At 51.3% G+C, this 19,247-nt stretch overlaps 1 protein-coding gene across 5 annotated transcripts in view; it reads left to right on the top strand.

The window, feature by feature from the left end:
* The window catches only part of PHACTR3 (phosphatase and actin regulator 3), a 206,068-nt gene that overhangs the window by 129,440 nt on the left and 57,381 nt on the right, over positions 1–19,247 (top strand). For all 5 annotated transcript variants that reach the window (XM_061437008.1, XM_061437007.1, XM_061437011.1 and 2 more), the window contains exons 5-7: positions 7,677–7,889; positions 10,487–10,661; positions 11,468–11,715. In XM_061437008.1, coding sequence (XP_061292992.1) covers positions 7,677–7,889; positions 10,487–10,661; positions 11,468–11,715 — 636 coding nt within the window. The remainder of the gene's footprint in view (positions 1–7,676; positions 7,890–10,486; positions 10,662–11,467; positions 11,716–19,247) is intronic.

The raw sequence follows: 19,247 nt of genomic DNA, 5'->3' as shown, positions 1-19,247 counted from the left end.
CAGACTCCTCTATCCATGGACTTCTCCAGGCAAGAGTACTAGAATGGGTTGCCATTTCCTACTCCAGGGGATCTTTCCTACCCGGGGATCAAGCCCATGTCTCCTGCACTGCAGGCAGATTCTTTACCTTTGAGCCACCAGGGAAGCTCCAAGGGGATAGAACTAGAAACTTGAGAGCAATGTCTTTGACATCAGCCTGACCTGGGTTTGAGATGTGACTGAATTCCTCACCAAGCTGTGTGGCTGTGGACAAGTCATTTATCCTCTCTGAACCTGTGTTGCCAACCATAGATGGGGGTCATGTGGCACACACTTCTTGGGGTTGCTAAAGTGAAACCACTCGGCTCAGTTGTCGCTCACACTGAGCGCTCACCCAGCGTTTGCTGCCGCTGCCAGGGGTTATCATCGTCACCTTTATCGTCATCATCACTTTTGTCGTCGTCATTGTGGTGGCGCTAGTGGTAAAGAATCCGCCTGCCGATGCAGAAGACGTAAGAGATGTGGGTTCAGCCCCTGAGTTGGGAAGATCCCCTGGAGAAAGGAATGGCAACCCACTCCACTATTCTTGCCTGGAGAGCCCCGTGGACAGAGGAACCTGGTGGGCTACAGTCCATGGGGTCACAAAGAGACACAGCCGAGCACACACATACATTATGGAAAAGCAGCCCTTTGGGAGACGGTGATGCAGTAACTCCTGGTTGTTGGGTTGCTTGCCAACGCCCCCCAGAAGCCCTGACACGAACAGCGCACGTGTTTGGGGGTGTGGGTGCACCTGAGTTTTGCTTTGAATGGGGACTCCCCTGGGTCTCTGGCAGCCCTGTAGGTCACAAACCTTGCACCGAGAACACGGACCAGGACTGCAGCTCCAGTCTCTTCTGGAAGCCTGACCTTGAGCAAAGCCCCATTCAATGAGTGGATTGAAATCTAATGCAGAGACCTGAAACTCGCCACTTCCAACATTGCCTGGGCTTAAAACTCGGGAGCATTCGCAAAAATCTACGCGTGTAGCTAGCTGCTTTTCAGCCATCAAAGTCCACGCCCCCTGGACCCTTGTTCCCACACAGTCACTGTGGCTGGGAGCTGAGAAGATTGGATTCAGTGATTTGGGTTGGCTTTGGGCTTTTGTGTTTGGGGTGATTCCTGGTTTTGTGTGGATGGTGTGGCATCAGCCATAGAACATTCTCCAAAAACCCCAGGAGGACCCGTTGTTTTGATGTTAGGTGGGACAGGATTCTGTGGGACTGGGGCTGAGCGCTGGTGTTCCAGAAGTACACGAATTTAGAGGAAAAGTGGCATTCAGTGAGCATGTTCTCTGTGTGCTGGATTATCTTAGCCCCATTTTTAAAAATTTTATTTTATTTTTGGTTGCGCTGAGTCTTCATGTCTGTATTCAGGTTTTTCTCTGTTTGTGGTGAGTCGGGGCTACTCTCCAGTTGCAGTGCTGGGGCTTCTCCTTGCAGCGGCTTCTCATTGCAGAGGCTCCAGGGTTCACGGCTCAGTAGTTGGGGTGCACAGGCTTAGTTGCCCTGCGACATGTGAGCTCTCAGGTCCCTGACCAGGGGTCGAACCTGCATCCTCTGCATTACAAGGAGAATCTTTTCTCATTTTACTACCAGGGAAGGCCCCCATTTTGTAAAAATTAAATTTACTTATTTTTAATCGAAGGATAACTGCTTTACAATATTGTGTTGGTTTCTGCCAAACACCAGCCTGAGTCAGCTGTAGGGAAGTCCCCCATTTTTTTAAGATGGACCAGAGAGATTAAGTCACTTCCCTGAGGCCGCAGAGCCTTCACATCAGTGGTGAAGCTGGGATTTGATTCGCAGACATGCTCTTAACATTCGACAGCCCCAACTATAGCCAGACTTTGCTGTGCTTCTGGCATGTTCTGGAATGTGGGTGGTTCTGTCATCTAGAAGAGGGTCAGCAGATTGCTGGCTACAGGTCAGACCCAGCCTGCCTTTGTCTGTACAATCAGCTCGTGGGCTGGCACCGTGAACCTGGGGACCAGGCAGAGACAGCACCCTCCCTGTACCCAACACCAGCCTCTCAGCAGGTGTCCGTACGTCACCGATGTGCACTGCTTGGCCCGAGCTGTAGAACCTCTTTTCTGGGAGTTGGCCAGTCTCCTCGCCCATGTCCAAGCATGCTGGGTGTCACTGGGGTTCGGTGAAACTGACCACGGCAGGTGTCCCCCCAGCCCACCCAGTCCTCCTCTCAGACTGGTCTGTCTCAGTCTCAGATCGTCTCTGGTGGGTGATAACAGGTTATAAAGCAAGCCCCCCGAACCACCAGTATGTCCCAGGCAGGACTTTGGCTTGTAGCTCAGTGGGTGAGCAGCGACCTCTGCTGGTCAGGGCAGGAAGGGACACCCTGAGGGTGGAATTCCAAATGCGGCGAACATGCAAAGCTGACGTCTGCTTTTACATTAAAAAAAAAAAAAAAAAAGTTCAACACAGTACTTGAGATGTTAATGTTTCAGGGTCACAGTATTCTGGAATACAGTGGTAGCTACACGTTCACACGGGGTGCGAAGGAAGATGCTGATTTAGAGAGGAGGTGCTGAGATACCAGTTCCCCAGACTAGGACCCTTCAGACTGGTTGGGGTGTGAGGGCTCAATGTGTGATGAGTTTTGAGGAGAGAATCACAGGAGGTTAGGGGTGCAAGTGCCTGGTGTGTTGAGTCCCAGATCCCTAAGAGCACATTGGGGGACCCACATTCCACCTTGGGCTGGTGGGGTGAGGAGACCTCCACAGGTCTGCTGGAAGCTTACCCTGAGATCTCTCTGGTTGAAGGGCTGTGGCCACTGATTCCCAGAAATCCAGAGCCACCCTGTCCACTAGCTTCGTGGTGATTTATATTAATTTAAACCAAAAACAATTTAAAAATCCAGCTCTCCTGTTCCATCAGCCACTGGTCAGGTGCTCACTGGCCAGCGTGGCTGCTGTAACAGAGAAAGCAGAAGCATTTCCATCATCTGAGAAAGGTCTACTGGGCAACACTGAGGTGACAGGTGGCCCCACATCCACTTGGGTGGGCGGCCAGGGGAGTTTGCTCTTTGTGTCCGCCAGCAGAGTTTTCTGCACCAACAGAGACCTTATAAGCTGTAAAGCTGAGCCCTTTACAGAGAAGTTTACTGCCCCTATTTTAGACAATAGATTTGGGCCATGATATGAAAGTGTTAGTCACTCAGTCTTGTCCAACTCTTTGCAACCCTATGTACTGTAGCCCTGTAACCCACCAGGCTCCTCTGTCTATGGGATTCTCCAGGCAAGAATACTGGAATGGGTTGCCTTTCCTGAGACCTTATAACCTGCAAAGCCAAAGCCCTTTATACAACAGTTTGCCACCCTTTTGTTTAGAGACTGGATTTGGAGCATCGTGGGCTGGAGAACAGGAGCTTGAAGGCCACTGCTGAGGCCCAGGCAGAAGCTGGAGTGGCTGGCACTGAGAGGACTATTTCTGAGACCTATTTTGGAAGTAGTGTGCCCAGGATGTGTTCATGAATTGGATGGTGAGGAGGACAGAAGAGGGATGGAGCATTGTGTCTAGTCTGGCTGGACAGCTGGGGGCTGGGGGACCATGAACTGAGTCTGGTGAAGGTGGGCTTCTGTCTCGATCAGTGTCATTGTCCACAGCTCCTAGGAGGGTGCCTCGGCAAAGACACTTGTGAGATGGATGGATGGATAAGTGAGAGAGAAGAGGGAGTTGCGGGGGGTGGTTTCTCCTGGGAAATCAGGAGATGGGTTTGCCTGTGTTTCATTTTGATGTTGACCTCCAGACACAGGTGTCACAGTGGCTAATAATGGATGAGTCTGGAGCGCTGGGAAAGGGTCAAGGGTCGACAGAGATGGGATGGATTCTGAAGCCAGAGGACTGGAGGAGAGAATTAGAAGAGAGAGTGAGTTAAGGAGAAGAGGACTGAGGGCTTAGGGCTGGGGCAGTCTGGAGGAGCCTGAGAGGGGGTGAGCAGGTGAGGCCAGTGCGGCAGGAGGGCACCAGGGGACATGGTGTCCAGGAGCCACAGAGGTGGGAGGACTGTGCTGAGACAGCCAAGTGGACCTGTTCTGGCCAACAAGGGTGTGGGGACCCTGACCCTGGGCTGCTCTGTCTCCTTGCTAACCTTTCTCTTGGTGACCCTCCCAAGGGGTCACCTTGGGGTCACCTTGTCCATACTTCAGGTCTCAGTGAGGAGACCAAGGCCCAGAGGGAGAAACTGGCCCATTGGAGTTTCCGTGGTGACAGGACCCAGGGGACTTAATATCAAACAGCTGTGGGTCTTGAGGGGCCGCCCTCTCCATAAGACCCCACAGAGCATCTCCGCGGAAGTCTGAGTAGTGTCTGCCTCAAGCAGGGCCCCTCAGCCTTGGGCATCCCTCTGGAGGGGACACTGGGCAGCGTCTGGAAACAGTCTGGTTGTCTCACAGCATCTGGTGGATGGAGTCCATGGCTGCTGTTCCAAAATGTTTTTCTCCCTGGCAGAGTGGCTTGTAACTGTCCAAAGTGCTGAATAGCTTCTAACAACTGCTCTGTGATCTCATGGAAGTCTCCCTCCCTGCCTGGTGGTGGGCAGAAGCGGGTGTTTTATACCGATGAGGAAACTGAGGTTTAGCGATTGGAGACCAAGGTCACACTTCTTGAATAAGTCGATCACAACAGAGGAGAAGGATGGATGTGAGAGAGTTGGGGGCCTCAGGTCAGGCGAGTCATTCCTCTGTCACCTGTCTCCCCTGAAACCATGACATGGGGAGCATGCTGGGTGCTCAGAGGGTAGGAACCAAGCTTGGAACTAGTCCTTCAAGCTCATGCCAGCCCATCTGCTGGTGCTTCCATCTGCAAGCACGGCCGCTGAGGGCCTGGGCCAGGAGCATGGCCGCCCAGGGATCGGGGTCCACTGCCCTGCGCTGATTTACACAGACCAGGAGACCCAACACAGTCACAGGGCTGCTGCCCACGTGGAGAAAAGGGATGGTTCTCACTTGCCTCTGGCTCAACAGGAAACCACATGTCTGTTTTTACCCAGAAGCAGAAAATGTGTTTTCATATTTTTGCAAACCTTTTTCACTAAAACAATCAGAATTGTAGACTCTTCGAAGTAACAGGTAACAGTTCATAGGATATAACAATAGTCTTGAAGTCTAGGAGTCTTAAAAAAAATTCTATGAACAAATCATACTTTTGAGGACAGTTTTACTGAGTCAGTTGCAGTGTGGTGGATGACCCTAGAGCCTATTATACAGCGTGAAGTACAGTCAGAGAAAAACAAATATTATGTATTAATGTATGTGTGTGTATATACACACACACACAATCTAGAAAAACGGTACTGATGAGCCTATTTGCAGGGAAGGAATGGAGATGCAGAAGTAGAGAATGGAGTTGTGGACACAGCAGGGGAAGGAGGGGTGGGGCAAGTTGAGCAAGTAGCACTGACATGTGTACACTATGATGTGCAAAATAGACAAGCAGTGCTGAGTGTGCATGCGTGCCCAGTCACGTCCTGCTCTTTGCAACACCATGGACTGTAGTCTGCCAGTCTCCTCTCTCCATGGAATTCTCCAGGCAAGAATACTGGAGTGGGTTGCCATTTCCTCCTCCAGGGGATCTTCTCTGCCCAGGGATCCAACTCACATCTCCTGCATTGGCAGGCAGATTCTTTATTGCTGGACCGTTAGGGAAGCCCAGATAGCTAGTGGGAAGCTGCTGTATAACACAGGATGCCTGGCCTGGCTCTCTGTGATGACTTACAGGGGTGGGATGGTGGGGAAGGTAGGTTCAACAGGGAGGGGAGATATATATATATATATATATATATATATATATATATAAAAAATTGTGACTGAACCACATTGTTGTATGGCAGAAACCAAGACAACATTATAAAGCATTTTTCCTCCAATTAAAAAAAATTCAAGTTAAAAGCTAAATAAGGCAGATGTAATAATAATAAAACCATAGTGTTTTTGCGTGCATGTCCATACAGGACATAAAGTGAGGATGATGCTATAATGGCTGTTCTCAGTGATACAAACCTGACTGACACTCTGCAGTGAGTGGGAAGGGGACGTTTCTTTTCTCAGATCTTGATCATCAGGATTTGGGAGGCCCAGCCCTTCTGCGTCTCCATGAGCTTCACAAGGGAGAAGGTCTGGCCAGCGAGGCCTTCAGCTTCCAACGGGGACAATGCGAAAATGGAAACGGTGATGACAGTGGGGTGTATGGGATGTGCAGTGTCCCTTCTATAGTTTCAGAGATTTGTGAGGACAGGATCAGGTTTGCCTCAATCAGCACCATGGACAGCACCCCTCCCTGTTAGGAATACTCCCTGACTGATGGGTGAATCCTTCACAGAGACTTTGGGGCCAGCTTTGCAGAGGGAGTTAGGATCTTCTCTCATAGGTGGTTGCAAAGATGAAATTACAGGATGTGGGGCAATGCCTTGCCCAGGGCTTGGCACCTGGGATGTGGTCTGAGAGGGTAGGGAGGCTGGGGTCCCAAGGTGGGGATGGGAGGCTGCCTCTCTTCTTGTGTCAAGGGAGAAGGAATGGTATATTGGGGATGGTAGGTTTGTGTTTGAGCTCTCCTGCACCACTTGGTCTGATGACCTCAGCTTCCTCTGTAAAGCTGGAGGTAAGGCTGCAAGGGAGGGAGAGAGTAAGAAACTGTGGAGGTAGGCGAGACACAGAGAAGGTCTGAAGCTGAGTGACTGCAGGATGGAGCAGAGCCAAGGGCATAGAGGGAGGGGTCCTGAGATGCCAGGACTGGGGCTCCTGTGTCACCGTCTTTCTTCTATAGTGCTCCACAGTGACAGGAGCCAACAGATGGAGGCTGCATCCAGAGATGGGGGTTTTCCTAATTAGCTAAGTGGAAAGGAAGTGTGGCATAGGGCCTGAGGGGTGTTGGTGAGATGGTGGTTGAGGGATGGATGATGGAACTTGAGCTGGAGAAAGAGAAGGGGGAAAAGAGAGGGTTGATGGGTGGGGAGAAGGCACAGGGGTGGATAGGCAGTGCTCTCGGAGTGGGAGGAACCTGACCAGCCGCTGGAAGAAGAGGGGATCGGGGACGCTGGGCTGGCTGACCCTTCCTCAAAGCTAAATACCCTGCTTCTCTCTCACCACTCAGCTCAGGCTCGCCCAGGGCAGGGCTGTGGAAAACCGGGCACAGAAAATCAATAGCTCAGGGATTTGAGGGTCTGCAATGTGCTAGACATGCATCTCGTTGTTGCTTCTTGGTTAAACCTCACAGCGATCCTGGGAGGGACTCTGGCTGTTACTCCAGTGTCATCTGTGGTGAATGGAGACACAGGAGGTCAGTAACTCATCCAAGGGCACAGAGAAAGTGCAGGGCCAGCTCAGGTCTGATTCCAGAGCCTATGTTGGTGACCAGCAACCCCAGGTGAGGTAGGAGCCTCATGCCACCAGCTGAGGGGGAAAAGGGACAGAGTCACCCACACTCTTGAAGTTGTCTCCCTCTCCCTTCCTTCCCTCCTCTCTCTGCTTCTGATGTTTCTGCTGATTTTTGAGCTTCCTGGGAATGGTGTGTGTATGGGAAGTGACCCCTCTGTACTCTGTCCAATGATGACAAGCCCACCCAGCCAAAGCCCCCGCACTGTCTTCACGCCTGCCCCAGTCAGAGAAGCAGTGGTCTGTGTACTCTGTTTTTCCCTTGAACCAGCCAATATGTCGTCAGCGTCCAGAGAGGAAGAAGCAGACACCGCCGGCAGCCTCCCACCTAGCACAGATGAGCCCTCTCAAGCCTTAGCTGGGTCCGACTCCCTGGACAGTCCTCCCAGACCCCTGGAGAGATCCGTGGGCCAGCTCCCAAGCCCCCCGCTGCTGCCCACCCCACCGCCCAAGGCAGGCTCCAGAACCACAAGAAGTGTCACAGGTGGGTCTGCGAGCATCTACCCATCCACCCTCCGTCTTTCCTTCCTCTCATCCATCCATGCCTCCCACCGGTCCTGACTGGGCTCGCACTGTGGACTGGCTCTCACCCTTTGCTTCTGTGGGTGGGGCTCTGGGCAGGTCCTGGGGAGCAGAGCTGGAGGTGGGAGGGCAGCCCTTGTTGAGCTTGGTTGACAGGAGCAGGGGCTTGGGCTTCTTTAAGCAAACATGGGGCAATTGTCAAAGATTTATTCCAGAATCTGAAGGCAGGAGACGCAAGCACACCTTTCTATCTGGGTACTCAGGTGTCTGACTGCCCTCCTCTACTTCTGGGTCAGTGTCTGTCTCTTTCTTCTTACCTTCTCCCTCCCTCCCCTTTACCTCTGGCACCCCCTCTTCCACCTCCCTTCCCCTCCTTCTCTTTCGATCTCTCTGTTCCTTTCCTCCCTTCCCAACCCTGTCTCCCCTCCCTTTCTTTCTCTCTGTCTCACTTCTGATCTCTGCTCACCTCTGTGGGCGCTCCAACTGGCAAAGCAGGCCAGGAATCCACACCAGACTGCAGGGTGGTGGTCAGAGCTGGGAGCCCAGCTAAACAGAGGCCTCCCAGGGCATCTCCTTCTGTAGCTTTGGCCACCCTGGCTGAAAGATCCCAGGACATGGAGACATTGACTTTTCAAGTTTTGGTACATGTTGTCTCATCACTGCTGGAAACAGGAGACACTGCTGCTGTCAGGAAAAGCAGGCCCTTCAACAAAGAGCTGATTGTTTTTAAGAATAAATCCTTACACTGCCTCTGAGGGCAGTGGGCATGAAGATGACAGTGGACTGCAGAGCTCAGCAGCATTACTCTAATCCCTGACCGCCAGTGATAATATGACAACTCACCACTTGTCAGGAGCTGCCCAGCCCCAGGTACTCCCAGGAGCCCAGCCCTTGATCCCTGGACCAGCCCTTCTAGGGAGGGAACTCTGCCCTCAGCCCCAGATCCCAGTGTCTGCATACAGCAGGTGCTCAGCAAGTGCAGGTGACTGATCAAAGGAACAGTCAGGTGATGTGACCCCCTTATCTGCCTCCTGCCTCCTCCTGCATCTCTGGGAATGAGTCAGAGCGTTCAGTCCTTGGTTGACGTGGTCACACAGATGAAGTTTTGAGGCAAATAACACTGTCCTGTATTTTGTTACTATCTTCGCAGTAATCCCCATTCCATCCACTGAAACATAAATCAGTGGCTAAGGAAAATCCACTGGCTAAGGCACCATCCCCCCACTTTATTCTGGCTCCTGTGTAATTTGCTTAGAGACTTTCTTCCCACATTGTGCTTGGATGCGATCAGACCTCAGCCCATTTTGTCTCCCATGACCCCTCCACTCTCCCCATGTCTTAAATCGTGGGTCCTAGGGGCCTGTGGTCAGCTCCTCTGACTCCCACCTGCCCCTCAGGGCTGAGGAATCTGAACTCTGGATTAGGAGTGGGAGAGGACAGGAGGGTTACCTGCTGCGGACTTCTGCCTGGATCTCTTGTAGCTGAGTCTGCATTTTGGCGACTCTGCCTTAATTTCCTTTAGGGGCGCGATGTTTGCTTCAACATGTGGCCACTAGGCGGCAGCAGAGGAGGAGGAAGGGCAGAGGAGCCTGGTGGGAGATAGTCCATGGGGTCAGTCCCACCGAGTACACACACGCATGGCGTTTAACACTTTTAAAATATGTTGCCTATTTTTTAAACATATCAAAATATGTCTCAATATTAAACTGAATCACTTAGCTGTACACCTGAAATTAACACAATATTGTAAATCAACTACGTGTGAGTGTTCAGTTGCAAAGTCGTGTTCAACTCTTTTGCAACCCCGTGGACTGAAGCCCACCAGGCTCCTCTATCCATGGGATTTTCCAGGCAAGGATACTGGAGTGGGTTGCCATTTCCTTCTCCAGGAATCTTCCTGACCCAGGGATCGAACCTGCATCTCCTGCATTGGCAGGTGGATTCTTTACTGCTGAGCCACCAGGGAAGCCCGAATCAACTATACTTCAATTTATATAAAAAAAGAGAAGCATATTAAAATATGATTGGGAACAACCTGTGGGGCCCTGGGACTTGTCATCAGCCCAGATCTTGTCCCGAGGAGAATGGGAGAGCCATGATCAGAAGACTCCCACAAGGAGAGGTGCAGATTGGAGGCAGACGCGAATGGGTGATGGGGAAGCAAAGGGAGGCTATGGTGGTGGTCCAGGCTGAGCAATGGCTATAGAGCTTGGGGAGTTCTTCCAGCTTCTGCAAGAGGAAGTATGGCTTCAGGAGGTCAAGTTTGTCATAGAGAAATAGGAAGGGGGCTTTCCATGCTTGAGACCCTGCCAAGGGCCTGTGGGCACTGCCATCCATTCAGCTCAGGGGTCCCAAGGATGGAGGGGAACCGATCAGGGATGTACCCATCTCCGTCTTTGCAGGGAGGGAGCTGGGCACAGCATCTCAGATAGGATGCTAGTGAGTTCACCTGGCCTGGAGCCCTGCATCCTCTCTGCTCACAGGCTCCTGTGTTTCAGCAAAGCCCCTCATTTCTGACCCCAAAGACTTATCTTCTTACTGGTTCTTCTCATGCCCCAGGCCAGGCCACACTCTTTCAAGGCTCTGGCGGGAAAAGTACTGACTCTTCCCTCCGAGGACAGCTTTCCACGCCCACGGGGTCTCCTCATCTCACCACTGTCCACCGGCCTCTGCCCCCCAGCCGCGTCATTGAGGAGCTGCACAGAGCACTGGCCACCAAGCACCGCCAGGACAGGTGAGGCCCCTCCCCTGGCAGGGGGACCTGTGTGCCTGAACCCCCCATCCAAGGCCAGTCTCACTGGGGGCAGTCACAGGGGATGGGTCCAGGCTGGCCTCATAGCTCTGCTCTCACTATCCTGGAATTCTCAGTTGTTGAGCAAGGTGCTTCCTTTTTCAGTTTTGCACCGGGCTCTGCAGCTGGTTGGTAGCTGGTCTCAGTGGCCACATTCTGAGAGGGATAGGGTGGGAATTGTACACATGAGAACCAGGCACAAAAGCCCCTGTGTTTCCCCTGGAGGGTCCAGGGACCCAGGGTCGAGTGGGAGCATCACACGAGAGGATTGAGAGGGAGAAGTAGCCGTTATGTTGTCTGGGGACTCTGATCGCGTCCCATTTTCATCTGGCGAGAGCACAGGTAACCTGCCCGGAAGCTGACTCTTACTCTTGACCTCACATGCCTCATAGGCTGAAGACTAGTGAGTCATTGGAGGGCAAAACAGACACCAGAATACGTACGTGGCTTGGCAGAAATATTGGGCAAAGAAGATGCCCTGCTTGGTTCTTAGGAAATCCTTGATCTGCACGTTGGCGGTGCTGTCTCAGCAGGTTTTGTTACATGCGTGTCAGCATCATTCAGAGCAACACATTCTGAGCAGCCTTGGGCTGAAAGCCCTGTGAGCCCCTGGCACTTCTTTTCCTGAGCATCAGTTGCACACACTCGGGGGCCGTCTTTGCAAAGCCCGTTATAAGTCTTCAGGTCAACTTTGCAGGGTATCCAGGTGACGGGGACAGTGAATAACCTGTGCTGCATCTCTGATTCAGCTTCCAAGGCAGGGACAGTAAAGGGTCCCCGAAGAAGCGCGTGGACGTCCGGCTGTCGAGGACGTGCAGCGTGGAGCGGGGCAAGGAGCGGGAGGAGGCCTGGAGCTTCGACGGGGCCTCTGACGGTAAGCGGACTGTGGCCAAGGAGTCTGAGGAGAATAAGGAGAACCTGATCCTGAATTCTGAACTCAAGGACGACCTGCTCTTGTATCAGGACGAAGAGGCCCTGAACGACTCCATCATCTCTGGTGAGCAGAGGGTGGGTCTCTCGGGGCGGGAGCCTCCTTCCAGAGGCATGGAGCCGAAGTGCAGGTTTGGGGGTTCTGCTGCTGCCAGAGCCGAGGGCACAGGGTGGAGGGCATGTACCAGGGAGTAATGGAGAGAGACGCCCCATTGTATGTGAGCTGCGGCCTGTGGGCTGGCTCAGGGCACAATTAGGAGGAACCCGAGGAGACGTGTTTGATTCTGACAGTCGCATATACATCTTCATGTGTATTTGAAAAAACAAAGGGGCCTCAGCCAGCGACTGACAGGGTCAATGCTTGGGATGATGTGGCAGGATGTCGTGTTGGTGGCACTTGGATTGCCAGCATTTGGAGGATGTAGCAGAAAATGTTAATAAGAAAGCAAGATGAGATGGAAGAGGGAGGGCGGGCTGATGCCAGTGGTCATCTCAGAACTACTATAAAGCCGGCAGCGTCTGCTTGTTCAGGACCATGTGTCCACCAGGTCCTTGGAGGTCTGTCCTCAAAATGTGTTCTCCAGGTTAGAATATTTGCTCTGTTTTACCCTTGAGGATATGGGGGCTCGCGAGACAAAGCACTGTAGACCCTCGTGATAATGGGTACTCAGTCCTGATGTGAGCTGTGCTGAGCATCGTCTCTTGTAGGAGGGTCACGAGTGACACGACTGTAAGGCCTTTAGGGGAGGGTTATTGTTCCTCCTGAAAGCATCTCATGGGGACAATCACGACAGTCTGCAGGGAGCCCCTGGGGACCTGGTCCCAGTGTTGATGGAAAACGGAAGTGTTGGTATTGACTGTGACTTGGTTGGTAATAAGGGGATCAGGCGGGGGCAGCCGTGACCAGGTGGACAGACCAGGAGCCCAGGACTGGATACTGGCCTTGGCTGTCACCCCCTCCTGTGACCTTGCATCCCTCTGGACCTTGTCCACTTTGGGTCTGGTGAAGCACTTCCGGGAGCACCAGCCGTAGTGTGTGTGTTGGTGGGGTCGGGGTGGAATGAAGCTCACATGTGGTTGGAAGTGGCTGACAGAAGTCAAACCAGGGTCTTCATGTCAGAAACCTAGAGCCAAAGACCCTGGACATCTGAGAAGACGCTGAAGCCTGTGGTGTCTCCCAGACTTACCTGGTTCTGGGACTTTTCCCCTTAAACACCCATCAGCCTCCTACAGGACAGGGTGACATCTGAGAATGGCTCATGTAGGCAGGGGTCAGGGTTGAAGCAGGTCCCTCAGCCTCGGCAACACTGAGGCCTGGACGATCCTCTGTGTGGGGCTGCCCTGTGCCTTGTATGGTGTTTGGAGCTCCCCTGGCCTCTGCCCACTGCTCAAGGGGAGGACCTCCCTGCCTGTTTGAGCTGCCAGGGGCTCCAGCTGGCTTTGCCTGTGGCTGCATCAGTCAGATCGCTGCCACCGTCTTGCATCAGCTCTTGTGTGTCCTCTCCTTCCCTTATCTTGGGATTTAGGGCCCATCTGGATGATCCTGGATGATCTCCTCATTTTAAGATCCTTACCTTAATTACATCTGCAAAAGCAAATTACATCTTTTTTTTCCCCCAAATAAGGTCACGTTCCCAGGTTCTGGGTACACCAATCTTTGGGGGTCACGGTCCACCTGGAGCAGCTGCTGCTGCTGATGTAACATATTCCTCTTCCCATGGAGCCAGGGCCACCCCCAGGGCCTTTTACCCCCCACCCCTACCAACCCCATCATCAGGCCCTCAGCTGTGGGACCACCTGCAGCCTGGGCAGGTCCCCACCTACCTCTGCCTCCTCCTCACTGATCAGATCAAACTCCCTCATCCTCCACTCTAAAGACAGCACTCTGACCCTTCCTTCAGTGCTTCGCACAGTGGTAATTTTACCGTGATTTTTGTGATTATCTATCTTCCAAAGTGAAGTGTTTGTTGCTCAGTTGCATCTGACTTTGCAGCTCTTTGGACTGTAGCCCGCCAGGCTCCTCTGTCCATAGGATTTTCCAGGCAAGAGTACTAGAGAGGGTTACCATTCCCTTCTCCAGGAGATCTTCCTGATCCAGGGATCAAACCTGGGTCTTCTGCGTTGGAGGTGGCTTCATTACTGTCTGAGCCTCCAGGGAAGTCTCTCTGTCTCTCCACAGATCTATCCATTATTCAATTATTATGCGTTTCACTGCTGTCCGCGCAAGGGCTGGTGCCTCTCATCCACACACACCCAGGTCTATGTAGGAGTGAGTGGGTAGCTGCTGGGTGAACGGCTTTGACTGCCATCTGCCTATCCAATGGTCCTCCAGCCCATGTGCCCTGAGCTCTAAGAGATCCTCTGTGGACTCAGCACGTCCACTGGAGTCTTGGAGGTGTCTCTGACCTGACCCCTTCGGATCTAAGCTCTCGACCTTTGCCTCCAAACCCAGACTGTTCCTGTCCCCATGAGCAGGACCTCTGACCTTCCATGACCTGGGGCCATCTCACCACTCTTGGCCTTGCACCTGACATGCAGATGGCGCCTCCTTGGAGATGTCAGGCCGATTCTCCTTGGAGATGTCAGGCCGATTCTCCTCTGTTGAGCTGCTCCGTCCTCTCTCGCCTGGACTCAGCCTCCCCCGGGCCCCCCTGCCTCTGCCATCACCCCTGTTCTAGCCCCTCCACACAGATGGACATTGGGCAACGTCATCCCTTGCTCACACCCCTCCAGGGGCTTCCTGCGGGTTTAATGCAGGTCCTCACCACGACCCCTGTGGCCTGTCCCCGTCACCTGGCTTGTCTCCTCCTGGGCCCCCGGGGACCTGGCCACAGCCGCTACCTCCACATGCACTTACCACAGGGCTCCCATTCCCACTGAGTAGGAAGTATGTGCAGCTCCACTGGGTTTAAAATGCCACCTCCTCCAGGAAGGTGGCAGGCATAAACAGGTGACTCTTCCCCACCACGGCCCTGCTGGCCCCTCCCTCACCTTCTGTCCCTGAGTCCTCTCCCCACCAGCACAGATGCCTGAAGTCAGGGCTTCATCAGGTAGAGGTTCCTGCCACGTCCGCAGCCCCACATGCTACACACACAATAAGTATCATGTGTGACTGGGTGTTGGGATGGAAGGAGGTGGTGTCTGTAGTCTCCTGTGGGGATCAGCCACTTTCCTCCTTTGAGGTTTCTCCCAGGGTGTGGGTCAACCCTGAGTCTCTTGTTGTTTGTCTCCAAAAACCGGTGTCCTTAACTGAACTTGGAGATTGACAGTGTTGGGAACGGGGAGTGTAGAACTCATTCTAGAAGCTCTGCTGATGTTATCATGCCCAGGGTCCCACCAGGCTGTGCTTGGGAAGGGCTGCGCTGATTATATTTGCAAACCTGGGCAAAGCTGCCCCTCCTGTGGGTACCAGCACTGGGGCTCAAGGTCGAGGGCTCACATCCAACCCTTCGAGCATCCCTGGAGGGCTGGGCCCATTGCACACAGTGAGGCATACCTGGAGAGCCCCACATCCAGAGGAGCCCCGACATCTGTGGCTGAGGCCGTGGTACACAATCTGGGATCCCTGAACCCTGAAATCCAGTACAGAATGTGGGCTCTTCACCTTTATTATGCTCTCGTGTGTGTCCGTAGCTCCCTCAGAGTTACGGATCTCTGGGACAAAATGCTTGGAGGGAGAAATTCCATATCAGTTCTGGAAAAAGTCTACACATCTTACTTTCGGGGGAAAATGATTCACCATGGGAAAAACTCATGAACACATTCTGCTTTGCCCGGTAGGGCAGCAGCAAAGATCAGCTTTTCTTGGCTTCTCTCGAGTTCAAACCCCACTCCTAGGGTCACAGCTGGTATGTTATTTGTAGATCTCTGAGGTGCAGAAGTGGTGCTAGTGGTAAAGAACCTGCCTGCATCCTAACCTGCAGGGATTAAATGCAGGAGACATAAAAGACGCAGGTTCAATCCCTGGGTTAGGAAGATCCCCTAGAGGAGGAAATAGCAACCCACTCCAGTATTCTTGCTTGGAGAATCCCATGGATAGAGGAGCCTGGAGGGACTACAGTTTATAGGGTCACAGAGAATCAGACACAGCTGAAGCAACTTAGGACTGACAGACGGAGGTGCAGAAGGAGAGAAGTGCCAGGCGGCAGCTTCATCGATTATTTATCACAGACACTGCACTCAGTTCAGTAGCTCAGTCGTGTCTGACTCTTTGCAACCCCATGGACTGCAGCACGCCAGGCCTCCCTGTCCATCTCCAACTCCCAGAGTCACTCAGACTCATGTCCATTGAGTCAGTGATACCATCGAACCATCTCATCCTCTGTCATCCCCTTCTCCTCCAGCCTTTAATCTTTGCCAGCATCAGGGTCTTTTCAAATGAGTTAGTTTCACGTCGGGTGGCCAAAGTATTGGATTTCAGCTTCAACATCAGTCCTTCTAATGAACACCCAGGACTGATCTCCTTTAAGATGGACTGGTTGGATCTCCTTGCTGTCCAAGGGACTCTCAAGTGTCTTCTCCAACCCCACAGTTCAAAACCATCAATTCTTTGGCGCTCAGCTTTCTTCACAGTCCAACTCTCACATCCATACATGACCGCTGGAAAAACCATAGCCTTGACTAGATGGACCTTTTGGCAAAGTAATGTCTCTGCTTTCCAATATGCTGTCTAGGTTGGTCATAGTTTTTCTTCCAAGGAGCAAGCGTCTTTTAATTTTATGGCTGCAATCACCATCTGCAGCGATTTTGGAGCCCCCCCAAAATAAAGTCTGACACTGTTTCCACTGCTTCTCCATCTATTTGCCATGAAGTGATGGGACCAGATGCCATGATCTTCGTTTTCTGAATGTTGAGCCGTTTTCTGAATGTTGAGCTTTAAGCCAACTTTTTCACTCTCCTCTTTCACTTTCATCAAGAGGCTCTTTATAGTTCTTCTTCACTTTCTGCCGTAAGGGTAGTGTCATCTGCATATCTGAGGTTATTGATATTTCCCCAGGCAATCTTGATTCCAGCTTGTGCTTCATCCAGCCCAGCTTTTCTCATAATGTACTCCGCATAGAAGTTAAATAAGCAGGGTGACAATATACAGCCTTGACATACTTCTTTTCCTATTTGGAACCAGTCTGTTGTTCCATGTCCGGTTCTAACTGTTGCTTCCTGGCCTGCATACAGGTTTCTCAAGAGGCAGGTCAGGTGGTCTGGTATTCCCATCTCTTTCAGAATTTTCCACAGTTTATTGTGATCCACACAGTCAAAGGCTTTGGCATAGTCAATAAAGCAGAAATAGATGTTTTTCTGGAATTCTCTTGCTTTTTCAATTATCCAACAGATGTTGGCAATTTGATCTCTGATTCCTCTGCCTTTTCTAAAACCAGCTTGAACATCTAGAAGTTCATGGTTCACATATTGCTGAAGCCTGGCTTGGAGAATTTTGAGCATTACTTTACTAGTGTGTGAGATGAGTGCAATTGTAAGTTAGTTTGAGCATTCTTTGGCATTTCCTTTCTTTGGGATTGGAATGAAAACTGACCTTTTCCAGTCCTGTAGCCACTGCTGAGTTTTCCAAATTTGCTGGCATATTGAGTGCAGCACTTTCACAGCATCATCTTTCAGGATTTCAAATAGCTCAACTGGAATTCCATCACCTCCACTAGCTCTGTTTGTAGTGATGCTTCCTAAGGCCCACTTGACTTCACATTCCAGGATGTCTGGCTCTAGGTGAGTGATCACACCATCATGATTATCTGAGTCATGAAGATCTTTTTGTATAGTTCTTCTGTGTATTCTTGCTACCTCTTCTTAATATCTTCTGCTTCTGTTATGTCCACATCATTTCTGTTCTTTATTGAGCCTATCTTTGCATGAAGTGTTCCCTTGGTATCTCTAATTTTCTTGAAGAAACTGCACTGGTATTTATTTATCCTCATAACTTGGTGTCGACGGATCCTTTGCATGTGATGTCTGTCTGGTGTCACCACTCCGGGAAGTGTTTGTTATCAAACATCTCATCCACCAGAATCCTCCAGTAGCATCTACATTAGGGCTTAATTCTTGAGGTGGTGGGGGCCCCGTCTGAGGCAGACCTGCCCCTGACTCAGCTGTCCTGATCAGACTGTCCTGTTGGTTCTGGTTGAAGTGAAAAGTGTTTGCTGTAGTCTGGGTCTGACCGTTGGATTTCCATGCAAGGCAAACATGGTGCCTTGATCAGTTCAGAGAGATGTGTTACGGGCTATGTGTTTAAGTCTCCTGCCACGTGTACACGCTCTCAGACACGTTTTCACACATACCCGGCCACATACCCGATACCTTTATGGGCACGTGCAGTCAGCGCCAGACAACGGCAGGACACGCAGCATGTTCTCAGGTCCATCAAAGGTAACTTTTAGAAAAGATTTTGCTTTTTAGTCCCTGGTGATCTAGTGGTTAGGATTTGGTGCTGTCACCGTCATGGGCCGGGTTCAATTCCTGGTACGGGAAGCATTTGTTTGGACTTCCCTGGTGGCTCAGACGTTAAAGAATCTGCCTGCAATGCAGGAGACCTGGGTTCAATCCCTGGGTCTGGAAGTTCCCCTGGAGAAGGGAATGGCAACCCACTCCAGTATTCTTGCCTGGGGAATTGCATGGACATAGGAGCCTGGCAAGCCTGTGATCCATGGGATCACAAAGAGCCGGACATGGCTGAGTGAGTAACCCAACAGCATGCTTTTTAGAGCAATTTTAGGTTCATAGCAAACTAAGAGCGAATAGTTTTCCCCTATCCCCGGCCCCATACCTGCACAGGCTCCCCACCCCAGCACATCATCAACACCCTCTCCAGAGTGGCGGCATCTGTTACAACCAATGAACCTACATTGACGCATCGCCCGAAGTCCGTACTTTAATTCAGGTTTGTCCTTGGTGTGTATGTGCTGTGATTTTGAACAAATGGACAGTGACATGTCCATCTTTATGTTGTCAGTAGAGGGTTTTCACCGCCCTGACGATCCTCTGTGCTCTGTCTGCTCGTTCCTCCCTCTCCTCGACCCCCGGCAGTGCTCATCCTCTTTCTGTCTCCATGATTTGCCTTTTCCAGCGTGGCACAGTCGGAGTCGCACAGTAGGCAGTCTTTTCACCTCGGCTTCTTTCTTGCAGGAATATACATTTTATGTTTCTGCTGTGTCACTTTGTAGTTGGATGACTCTTTTAATTTTTTTCCTTCCCCCCCCCTTATTTTTACTTCTTCCTAGTTTTTTTTTTTGTGATATAATTGATAAATAATTAGTAAGTTAGGTGTGCAGCATAATGTTCTTCTTTGTTTTCTTATTGTTTTAAGCGTTTTTGGATGACATCTGTTTATCAGATATATTTCGAAAATGTTAATTCCCAGTCCATAACTCTTCTCATCATACTCCTAACATTGTCTTTAACAGAAGTTTTAACTTCATGAACTCCAACTAACTAATTGCTTTATTCCTTGAAGTGCGCCTTTGCTCTTGTATATAAAACGTCATTGCTATGCCTTAGGTCACCTTGGTTACTTCCTGTGTGATCTAGGATTTTTATCATGTAATAGTTTGTATTTTGGTCTGTGATCCGCTCTGCATTCATTTTTGTGAAGGG

The sequence above is a fragment of the Bos javanicus genome, chromosome 13 (genome assembly GCF_032452875.1).
Source record: "Bos javanicus breed banteng chromosome 13, ARS-OSU_banteng_1.0, whole genome shotgun sequence".
NCBI classification, from domain to species: Eukaryota; Metazoa; Chordata; class Mammalia; order Artiodactyla; family Bovidae; genus Bos; species Bos javanicus.
This window is presented reverse-complemented; position numbering and strand designations above follow the sequence as displayed.